Source organism: Cuculus canorus, chromosome W, assembly GCF_017976375.1.
Source record: "Cuculus canorus isolate bCucCan1 chromosome W, bCucCan1.pri, whole genome shotgun sequence".
Lineage (NCBI taxonomy): Eukaryota > Metazoa > Chordata > Aves > Cuculiformes > Cuculidae > Cuculus > Cuculus canorus.
In genome coordinates this window covers 5,249,211-5,263,734 of record NC_071440.1, presented here as the reverse complement: position 1 = coordinate 5,263,734, position 14,524 = coordinate 5,249,211, and the positions used below count along the sequence as shown (strand labels likewise).

Here is a 14,524-nt window from a genome sequence, read left to right as displayed (position 1 = left end):
GGGGACACCACTTGTGACCAGCCTCCAGCTGGGATTAACTCCATTTACCACCACTCTTTGGGCCCAGCCATCCAGCCAGTTTTCCAGCCAGGAGAGGGTGCGCCTGTCCAGGCCAGAGGCAGCCAGTTTCCTAAGCAGAATGCTGTGAGAAACTGTGTCAAAGGCTTTGCTGAAGTCCAAGAAGGCTACATCCACAGCCTTTCCCTCATCCAGTAAGCAGGTCCCCTTGTTATAGAAGGCGATCAGATTAGTTTGGCAGGACCTGCCTTTCATGAACCTGTGTTGACTGGGCCTGATCACCCGGTTCTCTTGCATGTGCTGTATGATAGCACTCAAGATCACCTGTTCCATGACCTTCCCTGGCACTGAGGTCAGACTGACAGGCCTGTAGTTCCCCGGATCCTCCCTGCAACCCTTCTTGTAGATGGGCACAACATCAGCCAGCCTCCAGTCCAGTGGAACTTCCCCAGTCAGCCAGGACCGCTGGAAGATGATGGAAAGGGGTTTGGAAAGGACATCCGCCAGCTCCTTTAATACTCTTGGGTGGATCCCATCCAGCCCCATAGACTTGTGGGTGTCTAGGTGGGCAAGCAAGTCTCTAACCGCCACCTCTTGGATCATGGGAGCCTCATTCTGCTCCTCTAACTCCTGGGTTTGTACTCCTGGCATTGAGTACATCAGCCTTGTCCTCATCCCTTGTCACTGTTGTTCCTTCTGCATCCAATAGGGACTGAATATTCTCCCTAGTCCTCCTTTTCTTGTTAATGTATTTGTAAAAAGATTTTTTATTATCTTTCACAGACTTAGCCAATTTGATTTCTAGTTGGGCCTTTGCCAACCAGCCTTCTGAACAGTCCAAAGTCTGCCCTCTGGAAGTTTAATGTGACTGTTTTGCTAATCCCCTTCTTCATCTCACCTAGAACTGAAAACCCTACCATCTCATGATCACTTTGTCCCAGGTGTCCTCCAACCGTCACATCCCCCACAAGGCCTTCTCTGTTCACAAACAGCAGGTCCAGGAGGGCACCCTCCCTTGTCGGCTCACTCACCAGTTGTGTGAGGAAGTTGTCTTCCATGCACTCCAGGAACCTCCTAGACTGCTTCCTTTCTGCTGTATTGTACTTCCAGCAGATATCCAGAAGACTGAAGTCTCCCACAAGGACAAGAGGTAGCGATCTAGAGACTATCCCCAGCTGTTTATAGAAGAGCTCATCAGCTGCTTCTTCTTGGCTGGGTGGTCTGTAACAGACTCCCATCACAATGTCTGCCTTCTTGTGGGCTCCTCTGATTTTAACCCATAGGCACTCAGTCCCTTCCTCACTGTAATTGAGCTCAAGGGTATCAAAGCACTCTCTAACATAGAGGGCTACCCTGCCTCCTCTCCTACCCCCCCCCCCCCCCCCCCCCATGGCTGCACTGCAGTTATACGAGTCATCCCACCATGTTTCCGTGATGGCAACGACATCGTAGTCACCTTGCCCTACAACAGCTTCCAACTCCTCCTTCTTATTGCCCATGCTGCGTGCATTGGTGTAAATGCACTTCAGCTGGGCTGGCGAAACTTCAGCCCTCATAAAGGAAATAGAGTTCATTCCCAAAGTTTGCAGATTGCATCCATTTGGGGGAGGAGAGAGCAGTCAATATACTTGAGGGCACAGCTGCCATCCAGAGGGAACTACACAGGTTGGATGAACAGGTTGACAAGAACCTCATGAAATCCAGCCACCACAAATGCAAAGTCCTGCCCCTGGCAATGGTACAGGCTGGGGACTGACTGCAGAGCAGCTCTGCTGAGAAGGACCTGGGGATCTTGGTAGACAGAAAGCTGACAATGAGCCAACAGTGTGCCCTGGCAGCAAAGGAGGCCAACAGTATCATGGGCTGTATGGACAGGAGCATACACAGTTGTATTGGGTCTGGCTGGGATAGAGTTAACTTTCTCCATAGCAGCCCTCATAGTGCTTTGCATTTGTAGCTATAACGGTGTCGATAGCACACCAATGTTTTGGCTACTGCTGAGCAGTGCTCAGCAGCATCAAGGCTGTCTCGACACCACCCCCTCCATCTCCCCAAAGGCTGGTGGGCAAGAGGTTAGGAAGGGACATAGCTGCGACAGCTGACCCAAACTGGATATCCAAAGGGATATTGCATACCATATGGCATCGTGCTCAGCAATACAAGCGAAGAGAAAGGAGGGGGAGGAGGGGCATTCATTATTAAGGCATTTGTCTTCTGAAGCAACTGCTATGTGTGCTGAGGCCCTACTACCCAGGAAGAGTCTGGACGTGGCCTGCTGGCCTTTGCTTTCTTTCATTAAACCACCTTTATCTCGACCCATGAGTTTTTCATCTTATTTTCTCACCCTGTTCTGCTGAGTAGGGGGAGTGACAGAACAACTTGGTGGGCATCTGGCCATCAGCCAAGGTCAACCCACCACAGCAGTAGATTGAGAAAAGTGATTATCCCCCTCTGTTCAGCACTTATATCACATCTAGAATCCTGGGTCCCCCAGTACAGGAAAGATGCCGACTAACTGGAGCGAGTTCAGCAGAGGACCACCAAGCTGGTCAGAGGAACATATGTCCTATGAGGAAGGGCTAAGGGAACTAAGTCTGTTCAGCCTGGAGAAGAGAAGGCTTTGGGGGAGATCTAATAACAGCCTTCTAATACCTACAAGAAGAAGGAGCCAGGCTCGTCATGACGGTGCATGGTGGGAGGATAAGAGGCAATGGGCATAAATTGAAACAAGGGAGGATAAGATTGGATATAGGGAAATACTTTTTCACCCGGAGGACAGTCAAGCAGTAGGGCAGGTTGCCCAGAGAGGTTGTCCAGTCTCCATCCTCGGAGGTTTTCAAGACCAAACTGAAGAAAGCCCTGAGTAACTTGGCCTGACACACACACTCCTACCCCACCCCCAGCAAGGGGTTGGAGAAGAAACTTCCAGAGGCCCCTTTCAACCTGAACTAACTGGGTATAGGTAATGAATATGAAACTTAAATAATTTACTGTGTTTTAGTGTTCATGAAGAGGAGAAGACAAAGAAAAAAGGATTGGAAGTAAAGACAAAAAAACAAGGGAAAAAAGATGAGGAGAGTCAGAAGGAAGAAGACAAATCGAGGGAGGAATTTGACAGAAGAGAAGCAAAGAGGGAGACTGAACCAAAAAGGAGAAATACTTCCCAAGTGGGTTCTGCATCAGCATCTGATTCTGAAGAGGATGAAGGAGAACACGAAGATGATAAAGTATAGTGCTCTTTATTGACTTACTTATTGTAAAGAACAGTAGTTCAATGAAAATATTTCTTAAAGCTAATACTAGGTCTTCAGTTTTGTCTATTAAGTGTTGGTGCCTTGTGTCTGGCTAGTATAGATACATTTCTTGGAAACGCGAAGCTGCAGAATTACTTTCTGTCAAATAATCCTTTCAATAACTTTTAGATATTTACAAAGGAAAAAAATCTAATACTTTTTATTTTTAATATGCTTACTTGAATGCATATTTTTTTCCCTGAGTGTTGAGAATCTGTGGGGTCAGTGAAATATATTTTTGAGAGATAGGAAGCTGTTTCTAGCTGATCATTTGGGAATGACCTTGGGGTTTTTGGTGTTTGGGATATTCTTCTGAATATCTGAGAGAAAGCACTAATAAAATTCAGCTTCCTCTCTTCGTATAAAATATTTGGATTTAGTTACAGAAGAACGCTAACTCTCATCAGGGTGCTTCACGAACTAGAGCAATAACGTGTAGACATTTAGAGCAGGTAGGTTTAACTAGTAATGTTTTTGACGTCCAGTAATCTAAAGACTCCTTCTCTCTTCTCACCCTAAAATCCTAAATAAAAACAGAAGAAAAGAGGAGGGAGAAACTTTCAAGGCGCTCATAGAAGAGGCACGTTACAAGGCCAATATGAGAGAGAACTGGCAGAAAGAAAGTGTAAGCAAGAGGAGCAAAAGGAATCTGAGCCGTGAGTATGTTTTAATACATAGCGTCTGTATGTTGTGGTAGTACTTTGAAACTAAGAGGCACAAAACCTGACAAAATTCCCAATTAGTTTGCACTGTGTTCTGTGCCCTCTCTCTGTCTCTTTTTTCCCCAAGTATCATTTAAGTGGAGAATAAAAAAGCTCTTGTAAGTCAATATGTAGTATTGTGGGAGGATGGGAAAAATTGAATCCGGAAATTAAGTGATGCCAGTCTTTCAGTGACTTAGATTTCCTAACAGTAGGACAGAGTTATACTATCAAGACAGAACAAGGAAGAAGTTGATTTGTACTACTCTGCCTCTACAAAGCCAGTAGAGTAATAGCAAGCAGTTTGCAGTCAGAAGATAAATTATCCCAAATGAACCAAGCATTAGCATGGAGAGAAGATCCTGTCAGAAACTTAGGGGGTTGGGACAGCAGGAAGAAATCAATCTGACCCATTCTCAAGACCTATTCCATAAGTGGGCAAAGAAGCCACCACCGTTCGAGATGTTCCCATTCACACAGTCCTTGGGAAGAAGGAAGAAGGGGGAGAATAAGGTAAAAATTCTGGGAATTAGGAGAAGAAAATGGTCCCCTTCATCTATAACAATAAAATGATAACTTTTCTCTATCCTTTAACAAGAATCTAGATTTATTTACTCCCCTCCTCCAGGCGATTTAGTCTCTTCCTTGTCAGTTATTCTTTCTCTAGAAACCTAAACACACTTCTTCCTTGGGGCAAACCTAAACTTTAACAACAGCCCAAAGACACTAAATTGTTTTTATTGTTCCTGCAGTTCTTAATATATAATTATGTAAATCTGACAGCTTTTTGATTTCTGCAATAAATTGCCGTGTGTGTTTTGGTTATTGTAGAATCATAGAATGGTTTGGATTGGAAGAGACCTTAAAGATCATCCAGTTCCGCCCCCTCTGTGATGGGCAGGGACACCTTCCACTAGATCAGGTTGCTCAAAGCCCCATCCAACCTGGCCTTGAACACTTCCATGGAGGCAGCATCCACGACTTCTCTGGGCAACCTGTGCCAGTGCCTCACCACCCTCACGGGAGAAAAAAATCTTCCTAATATCTAATCTAAAACATCTCTTTCAGCTTTAAACTGTTACCCCTTACTACACTCCCTGATAAAGAGCCCCTCCCCATCTTTCCTGTAGGCCCCCTTTAAGTACTGGAAAGCCACTATAAGGCCTCTCCTCTCCTCTCCTCTCCTCTCCTCTCCTCTCCTCTCCTCTCCTCTCCTCTCCTCTCCTCTCCTCTCCTCTCCTCTCCTCTCCTCTCCTCTCCTCTCCTCTCCTCTCCTCTCCTCTCCTCTCCTCTCCTCTCCTCCATGCTAAACAACCCCAACTTTCTGTCTGTCCTCATGGGGGGCGGGGTGGGGGGTAGAGCTCCAAGTGCCCCGATCATCTTCTTGGCCCTCCTGTGGACCCACTCAAGCAGGTCCATGTCTTTCTTTTGCTGGGGGCCCCAGAGCTGAACACAGTACTCCAAATGGGGTCTCATGAGAGCCAAGTCTTCTTTACTTTTAAGTAGATTTCATATTTTTTGCATCTAGGGAGCTATACAGAGCTCCACTTCAATAAAAGGAAGGAGGAGTAGCTTATCTTAGTGACTGTGCATAGTTTAGATTATGCCTAATTATTAAGCACAAAATCTAATATTGATAAAATGTGGAAAGTTTTTTGGGTTTTTTTTTTGCTTTCTTGCAACTTCCTCTGTCAGCATAATGGCTATAAATTGAATTTTTTGTTTCATTTTTTTGTAATAATTATTTTCCATTTTTCTGGTCTAGCTAGCTACCTCATTAATATTTGTTAAGCAAACTCAGTTCAGTGCTTTGCACATAAAACACAGCCTTGCTTAAAGAATGTGAATCTGTGCAGGTACAACTGTGTTGCTCCACAGTCTACTGCCAAATTTGAGCCAACATCCTCAGCTATTTATCCTCTCAGTTGGTAAAAAGAAACAAAGAAGCTTGTTGAAAAATGTTGCAGAAAAAGACGTCGACTTTTGTTGATTTAACATGCATTACCAATTACAGCTTCTCTTAGTACCAATGAATAATTCAACACGTCCCAAACTTTAAAAAGATAAATTAAGGAAACATCATATATGCCTATTGGCACATTTGGAAGTAGTTCTTAAGCACAATCACTTGGAATACATTATTTTCTCGGAGGCACCGAATCATAGAATAATTCAGTTTGAAATGGACCTCAGGAGGTCATCTAAGTTCAACTTTACTCAAAGCAAGATTAGCTATGGGATCAGATTGTTCAAGCACATATTAAAAAAGATATGAAAGCATCATATCTCTAGCTTACAAATGGAGTAAAGTTACAGCAATATTTAAAATACAGAACTGGAGACGTTTACAAACCATTTGCTCAGATGCAATGCTCAGTGCTTACGAGTGTCTTGTAAATTCATGTTTCACTCATCTTTACTCTGCTTAATGGTCTCTTCTTTAAACAACTTAACACTACGTATGAAATTGTGAGCAAGTTTCACATGACAGAAATATAGGTTGCAGATTGTTCGAGTTTTTACATGTGCAGCATATGCATTTCTCAGCATGAAAGGTGTGCCAGTTTAGTCAGAGTGGTAAGCTTACAAGCGGACTTTTACTGCAAAGCCTGTAAACTAACGTTAGTTTAGGCAATGGTTCCTTGTCTTTCTTGAGCTGAGGAGCCCAGAACTGGACACAGTACTCCAGATGGGGCCTCACTAGGACAGAGTAGAGGGAGAAGATAAGCTTTTGAACAACTCATCAATTAAGCACAATGCTGTGTTGCATAACTTGGGTTTGGAACCTGCACTGATCTTTTATTTATAAAAGGTACTCCTTTAGTATGTCACACATCCAGGCAAAACAAATATTTGCAATTATCATTATTTAGCTGAAAACTCCCAAAGGACATTTTTTAAACCAATAATTCCAAGACTACCTCTGGAGCAAAATCAAATTCCCATTCATCTAAAAGAAGAGATAAAACGTAACTTAAGTTTACCCTGTTGCAATTAATAGTCAACATGTCCCGCAGATTTATATACAAAGTTTTAGCTTCCAGGAAGCCAAAAGGAATGCTGGACACCACAAGTCTCTCAGACTCTTTCATGCTTCTAAAACTAAGGAGAACACTGCTGACAGTATAGCCTCCTCTAGCAAATACTGCTGGACAAAAACAATCTGTGAGGACTGACAAGAAGAATACTTGAAGAAAAAAAAAGTTGCACTTCAAGAAAGGAGTTCAGCTAAAGGCTGATCTTTGAATTTTCCCCCATTTTACAAAATTCTGCAGAATTTTATAATAATTGTAAGCTTTCAGAAGCCTGATTCAGCATCTGAATAAAATATGACAGGAGTTTGGAAACTGATATACATGCAGGATTTTTATTTAATGGATGCTTATTTTTATGACATTTGGAAAAACTTACAGAATGGTGGAATACACCAACTGAAATAAGGGATTTAAAGTCTATGATAAAACAAGACTGCAGACTTGATAAACAGGGTTTATTTGGTTTTTTTTCTGAATAAAAATATTTTATGAATTTGTGGCATATTTATAGCTTACGTTTTTCTGTAGTTTTAGTACAGTTATTTTATTTGCCATATAATCGATCTTTTTCCCATAATTACTGAATGTCAGTTTTAAATTCGAGTCCCCTTACAATGTTCTCTTTCTGTCAATTTGTTTCATACACAGTTTTATCTTAATGTTTACAGTTTAATAAGACTTTCATTTGCTACTTCAAGGGGAAACAGTCTGCTTGCTATTCTGGAGGATTCCTTATCTGCAGTATCTTAATAAATAAATTTATTTATCTTATTTTGGTCTTTGAAGAAAACAGAATTTGACTTCTGCATTTTTACACACAGTTTGAATACCTCAAGGCATCTCATTTAAAAAATAACAATAAAAAAAAGATTCGAGACCTTGGATGACAGCATTGTAAAAATGCTTTCTTGTTTTAATAGGCAAAATAAAGAAGGTAAGAAATCAGAAGTTAAGAGGATGGAGAAGAAGAGAGGTTAGTTTAAAGAATATGAAATATTCTTCATATATATACACATACACAAAATATATAAGTACAAGATATTTTTTACTATCTTGAATTTTTTTAAAGAAGTACATATCTAAACTTATCTGTGCTGCTCCTTCCTCCTCACAGTTTTTCCTACTCCAATATGAGTCCTTCCTGTGGGCTGCAGTTCCTAGCTGGAGCCTGCTCCAGCATGAGCATTCCACAGGCTGCAGGGTGGATATGTGCTCTGGCATGGTCCGCTCCACGGGTTGCAAGGGACTCTCTGCTCTGGCACCTGAAGCACCTCCCTCCCCTCTGTACTGGCTTTACCTGGCAAGGTTTTGGTAGCAGGGATGGGCGAGGAGGGCAGCTGCAGGGATAGATTCTGTGACAAGAGATCAGGAGCTGCTCCCATGTCAGACAGAGCCAGTTCCAGCTGGCTCCAAGATGGACCCGCCGCTGGCCAAAGCTGAGCCAATCAGCAGCAATGTTGGTGTCATCGCCGTAAAAACATATTTAAGAAAGGGTAAAAAATGCTGCACAGCAGCTGTGAGAGAGAGAGCAATGAGAAAAATGAGAGAGAAACGATAATGTAGACACCAAGGTTAGGGAAGAAGGAGGAGAAGAAGGAGGTTCTCCAGGCGCCGGATTCCCCTGCAGCCCCTGGTGAAGATCATGGTGATGCAGGTTGTCCCTTTGCAGCCCATGGAGGACCTCATGATGCCAGAGCAGGTGGATGTGCCTCAAAGGAAGCTGTGACCCCGTGGAAAGCCCACACTGGAGCGGGTCTTCTGGCAGGACCTGTGGCTCCACAGGGGATCCATGCTGGAGCAGTCCATTCCTGAAGGAATGCACCACGTGGGAAGTGGTTTGAGTTAGAAGGGACCTTAAAGTTCATCCACTTCCAACCCCCCTGCCATGGGAAGGGACACCTCTCACCAGACCAGGCTGCTCAAGGCCCCATCCAATCTGGCCTTGAACACCTCCAGGGATGGGGCAGCCACAACTTCCCTGGGCAACCTGTGCCAGTGCCTCACCATACGAAGAAAATAATAATAATAAAATATATACAGATCTATGAAATTGTGCTCCTCCCACTTCTCGATGACTATGTCACCACAGACATTGCAGAGCAAGTCAGGGAAGGGGTCAGCAGCAGTAGAGAGCTAGACACAGGAACTGAATTCAGGAATGCACGGATCCGGGATCAGAGGCAAACAGACAGATGGGGTCCTCACTGGATGTCGGCCATCACAGAAGAGAGACCCTTGTGATCTCTCAGTTTTATACCGAGTATGACGTATACGGGATAGAATGTTCTGTTGGTCAGTTTGGGGTCACTTGTCCTGTTCGTCCCTCCCTGAAGGTGCGACCCTTCTTTGTCTTTCACTTAAGGCACCCCACCAGCTCGAGGATGGCCTTGGTTTCTACAGGAATAAGTATAAGCAATGGCCTTTCTGCATACCAGTGCCCCACTGATAGAGAGAAACACTGTTTGAAAAACATGCAGTTAACTTTCAGAAAATGAAGTTACTTAGGCAAGACTTAGCTGGAGCTAGAAAACTGATTCTACTTTAGCTCAAACCACAACAAATTAAGGAGAACACTGCTGACCGTATAGCCTCCCTCAATGAATACTGCTGTACAAAACCAGTCTGTGAGCACTGACAAAAGAAGTACTTTAAGAAATGTGCATGTAAAAATTCAAGCATACTTATGAATGTTTGACCAGAACAGTTTAATTTGGCAACTTTATGCAGATGTCATAGCCAAAGAACTCTGAAATTTCTGATTTGATTGGCAATAAAATAAATTAATCTTTCCTAAGTTGAGTCTGTTTTTTCTGTGCCAGTAATTGCTGAGTGATCTCCCTGTCCTTATCTTGACCCACAAACTTTTTTTCATACTTTCTTCCACTGTCCTGTTGAGGAGAGGGAGTGGCAAAGTGGCTTGGTGGACGCCTGGCAGCTAGCTAAGGTCAACCTGCCACATCCTACTTCTTCACTGATCTTGGTGTTTGCAGGATTGTTTCTCACACTGTTTTGGATTTTTTTCCTTTGGTTTTTTTTTTTTGTTTCCCCCCCTCCTTATACACTCTGCTGTGGTGCATTTTCTTTAACCCTTTCTTAAATACATTTTCACAGATGCACCATCAGCTTTGCTGATTGGCTCTGCTTTGTCCAGCAGTGGGTCCATTGCAGAGCTGGCTGGAATCAGTTCTGTCCGGCACAGGCACAGCCCCAGTCTCTTCTCAAAGAAGTTACCCCTGCAGCCCCCCCCCGCTACATAAACCTTCCCCATAAACCCAATACATACCTTTAGCATCTATAAGTTAAAAATCAACTTATTCATTTGTCTTTACTGGTTGTTAGGGCACATGCATTGTGAACTACTTCATTCAGATGGATTTGGACTATGACTGTGTCCAAATCTCTGAAATCCAATGCATTAATATTCAGGAATCCTCATGCCATAAAGCTTCTACACTTTCCCAATGTTTTCTATTTATTGAAACTTTCTTTTAATCTGGGTTAACTTCTAGAAGGTGACAGTTGTATATTACAGCAGAAAAATGATCAGTTGTAAATCCATGTTGTTGTTGTGTGTCCAGTTAAAGAAAAAAGCTAAATGTAGCTTTTTGCTACCTTAATGCACCTTAGGAAAACTTAATATATGTTGCCTACACATAGATTTTTGCCTTCTGTATCTCAAGTTCATATATGTAGAAATGTTTCTACAAAAATATCTCATGAGATTATTAAATATTCATGCCTTCTATTTCTGACTTTTAGAAATATCGATGGATTCAAGGCTTCAAAGGATACATGCAGAAATTAAAAACTCACTCAAAATTGATAATCTAGTAAGTATTTTCTTTCATGGATGCATGCGTACAATTCAGGTTTGAAGTATGATTTATTAAACAATATATCTTGAGAAGTAAAGGAATTCTTTAATTTGCAAGACCTGGTTTGGAAAACTTCTTTCTTGATTGCTCACCTGTTCTCAGAGTGCTATTGTGTGAAAAGTGTTCAAAGGGATTTGGCATCTGAGAGTACTTTTATTTCATGAAGGCTCTTTGTGTAATGAGAAACTACTAGTTTAAGCAAAGAACTCTCACATCAAACACTGCAGTGGCTTCTGCATTTAAGAGCATGAGTAGTAGTGAGTAGTTTCAACTCAGTCTATGAGTTTGTGCTGTCATGCTAAAGAATAAAACAGCCAACTCCTAACTCTATAAAAAATTTCTGACTTCAAAGTAATTCATATCAAATGTAAACATTTTCACCTCAGAAAAATGGCTCAGTTTAAATATTTTTCTGTCAGCTGAGCCCCAGATAGCAAATTCCCTTCAACTGTAAAAATCCTTGAAATAAAAGCTCACAGAGATATACTCTTACTCTTCCCTGGTTTAGAAGATTTTATAAGATTAGTTGTTAGCATTTAAACAATGTTTTCAAATAAAAATTTTGTTTATATACAGAATGTGAACAGGTGTATTGAGGCGCTTGATGAGCTTGCTTCCCTTCAGGTCACAATGCAGCAAGCTCAAAAACACACGGAGATGATTTTAACTCTAAAGAAGGTGAGTTTTGCAACTTCATTTAAAGTAACATCAAAAGGAAAACTTTTTTTTTAATTGACATCAAATTCATTTATTACTTTGGAGTGTGTTTCACTTCAAGTCTAAACATAACATACAATTCCTGTATGACCAACTTAGTGGCTTTCTATGATGGGGTAACCACAGAAGTGGACACGGGAAAACCAACGGATGTGATCTATCTGTATTTCTGTAAAGACTGTGACAAAGTCCCCCACAACATCCTCCTCTCTAAATTTGAGAGATATGGATTTGATGGGTGGATGGTACAGTGGATAAGAAACTGATTGGATGGTCATATTCCGAGAGTAGTGGTCAATGCCTCAAAGTCCAGATGGAGATCTGTGACAAGTGATGTCCCTCAAGGATCCGTACTGGGACCGGTGCTGTTTAATATATTCATCAATGATATTGACAGTGAGATTGAGTGCACCCAGAGTGAGTTTGCAGATGACACCAAGCTGAGTGATGCAGTTGCCACAGAGAAAGGATGGTATGTCATCCAGAGGGACCTGGACAGGCTGTAGAAGTGGGCCTCTGAGAACCTCATGAGGTTCAACAAGGCCAAGTGGAAGGTCCTACACCTGGGTCGGGGCAATCCCCGATTTCAGTATAGGATGGGGTATGATGTGACTGAGAGCAGCCCTGTAGAGAAGGACTTGGGGGTGCTGGTTGATGAGAAGCTCGACATTAGCCAGCAATGTACACTAGCAGCCCAGAAGGCCAGCCGTATCCTGGGCTGCATCCAAAGAAACGTGGCCAGCAGGTCAAGGGAGGTGATTCTGCCCCTCTGTTCCTCTCTTGTGAGACCTCATCTGGAGTATTGTTTCCAGTTCCAGAATCCTCAACATAAGAAGGATATGGAACTGTTGGAATGGGTCCAGAGGAGAGCTACGAAGATGATCGGAGGGTTGGAGCACCTCCCATGCAAGGACAGGCTGAGAGAGTTGGGTTTGTTCAGCCTGGAGAAGAGAAGACTCTCAGAAGACCTTATAGCAACCTTCCAGTACCTGAAGGGGGCCTACAAGAAAGCTGAGGAGGGACTGTTCACAAAGGCTTGAAGTGATAGAACTAGGGACAATGGGTATAAACTGGAGAGGGGCAGATTTAGGCTAGACATAAGGAAGAATTTCTTCACCATGAGGATGGTGAGACACCAGCACAGGTTGCCCATGGAAGTTGTGGATGCCCTATCCCTGGAGGTGTTCAAGGTCAGGTTGGATGGGGCCTTGAGCAGCCTGATCTAGTGGGACGTGTACCTGCCCATGGCAGGGGGGCTGGAACTAGATGATCTTTGAGGTCCCTTCCAACCCAAACTATTCTATGATTCTATGATTTTATGATTCTATGAGTTAAGAATTTTATATAGCACTTAATGAGATTAAGTAGGTCTGTATATATATAAAGTGGAGTTGACTGTTTTACCTTTTCATTTTCAGATACGGAAGTTCAAAGTTAGCCAAGTTATCATGGAAAAGTCTACAATGCTCTATAACAAGTTCAAGACCATGTTTCTAGTTGGAGAAGGAGATTCTGTTCTTTCACAGGTACTAAATAAATCACTTGCTGAGCAGAAGCAGCATGAGGAAACCAAAAAGCCCAAAGAACATTGGAAGAAAGGTCCAACTAAAAAAATAGAAAAGGAAAAAGATCTAACAGGTAGGTGTTAGTGTACTTCATCCCACTCTTCCCAGGTGACTTCACTATAGTACCACAGAGGCTGAAGTGTTACCAGCTATGTTTGTGCCATATTTTTTAATGAACTTTATCGTACAGTAGGATTTATTTAGTAACCAATTATATTGCAGTTATCCTCCAAGTTGTATCATGGGAGTAGGGAAGGAAGAAGATTAACACTGAGGTCAATTCAGTTGGCGTACTTTTACGAGTATAATAACTGAATGAGTGTCCATGGTTAATACTTTATGGGGTGTTTTAAATAAAATATTTATTTCAGTTAGCCTCACAGTTAATTTTTAGTTTCGCATTTACATCCAATCTCCAGTACTTTGTGAGCCAAGTTCAAATTGTTAAGGGATATTAAAGAGTGGCTGCTTCCTCCTACAACTCTGGCCCAGGACTGCCTCTTGCCTAGCCACTCTTGAAATATATGCTGATCACTTCAGGTTAACTGTCATACACTTAAAAATTCTCAAGTTAATTTTCCAGTGTTCTTGAGTTTGTCTTAAAATATGTTGTGAATTACCTTGAAACTGTAGCCTTCGGCAATATTTTATATGTTTGCTTATTTTATTTAAATAACACAGTTTATGAGATTGAGGTATACTGAATTCTAAAAAGTCATCATAATATCTCTTCTTGCTTTTATATATAGCTTCAGCAGGTAGATTTCAAGCTTATAAGAAAAATATTTGTAGTGTTGGAAGTGACAGAATTTTGCTTTTCTTGCTTCCCGCAGTGCTGATTCTTTCCCCTTCATTTTAAAGGTGCAAAGACACTAAATGGAGGATCTGAAACTCAGGACATCAACCAAACACAACAGAATGGAGAGAACAGTAAGGAAAAGAAAGAGAAGCATGAAACTGACACTAAGAAAAAGTGAGTTAATGTTAGTAAGTTCACTGGACTAATTATTGCTAATTTTAATCTACTTGCTCATATTTAACTAATGTTTTCTTTACAGGGTTTTCTACTTAACTTTACAGAAATATAATAGTATGTTAATTGAACTCTAGTTTTGAACAAAAATTTTTAGAATAAAAGCTTCACTCATTTCTGTAAGCGTAGGTAGAATGCACTTCTGTAGGATGTTTTGCTAGTAGGCTAGATAGCTTTAGATGTGACAGAGTTCAGTATACGCTTTCTTCGGTGTATTACAGAGGTATTAAGTTGGAAGCTTGGACTATAATGCAGAGAAAATCATTAGACTTCTCAAATTTTTGCAA

At 41.9% G+C, this 14,524-nt stretch overlaps 1 protein-coding gene across 1 annotated transcript in view; it reads left to right on the top strand.

Annotated features, from left to right (window-relative positions):
* The window catches only part of LOC128850257 (lens epithelium-derived growth factor-like), a 98,709-nt gene extending 84,528 nt beyond the window's left edge, over positions 1-14,181 (top strand). The window contains exons 11-17 of the mRNA XM_054053260.1: positions 3,020-3,245; positions 3,849-3,967; positions 7,968-8,020; positions 10,807-10,877; positions 11,499-11,600; positions 13,058-13,277; positions 14,066-14,181. Of these exons, the coding sequence (XP_053909235.1) occupies positions 3,020-3,245; positions 3,849-3,967; positions 7,968-8,020; positions 10,807-10,877; positions 11,499-11,600; positions 13,058-13,277; positions 14,066-14,181 (907 nt within the window). The remainder of the gene's footprint in view (positions 1-3,019; positions 3,246-3,848; positions 3,968-7,967; positions 8,021-10,806; positions 10,878-11,498; positions 11,601-13,057; positions 13,278-14,065) is intronic.
* The last annotated feature ends 343 nt before the right edge of the window (positions 14,182-14,524 follow it).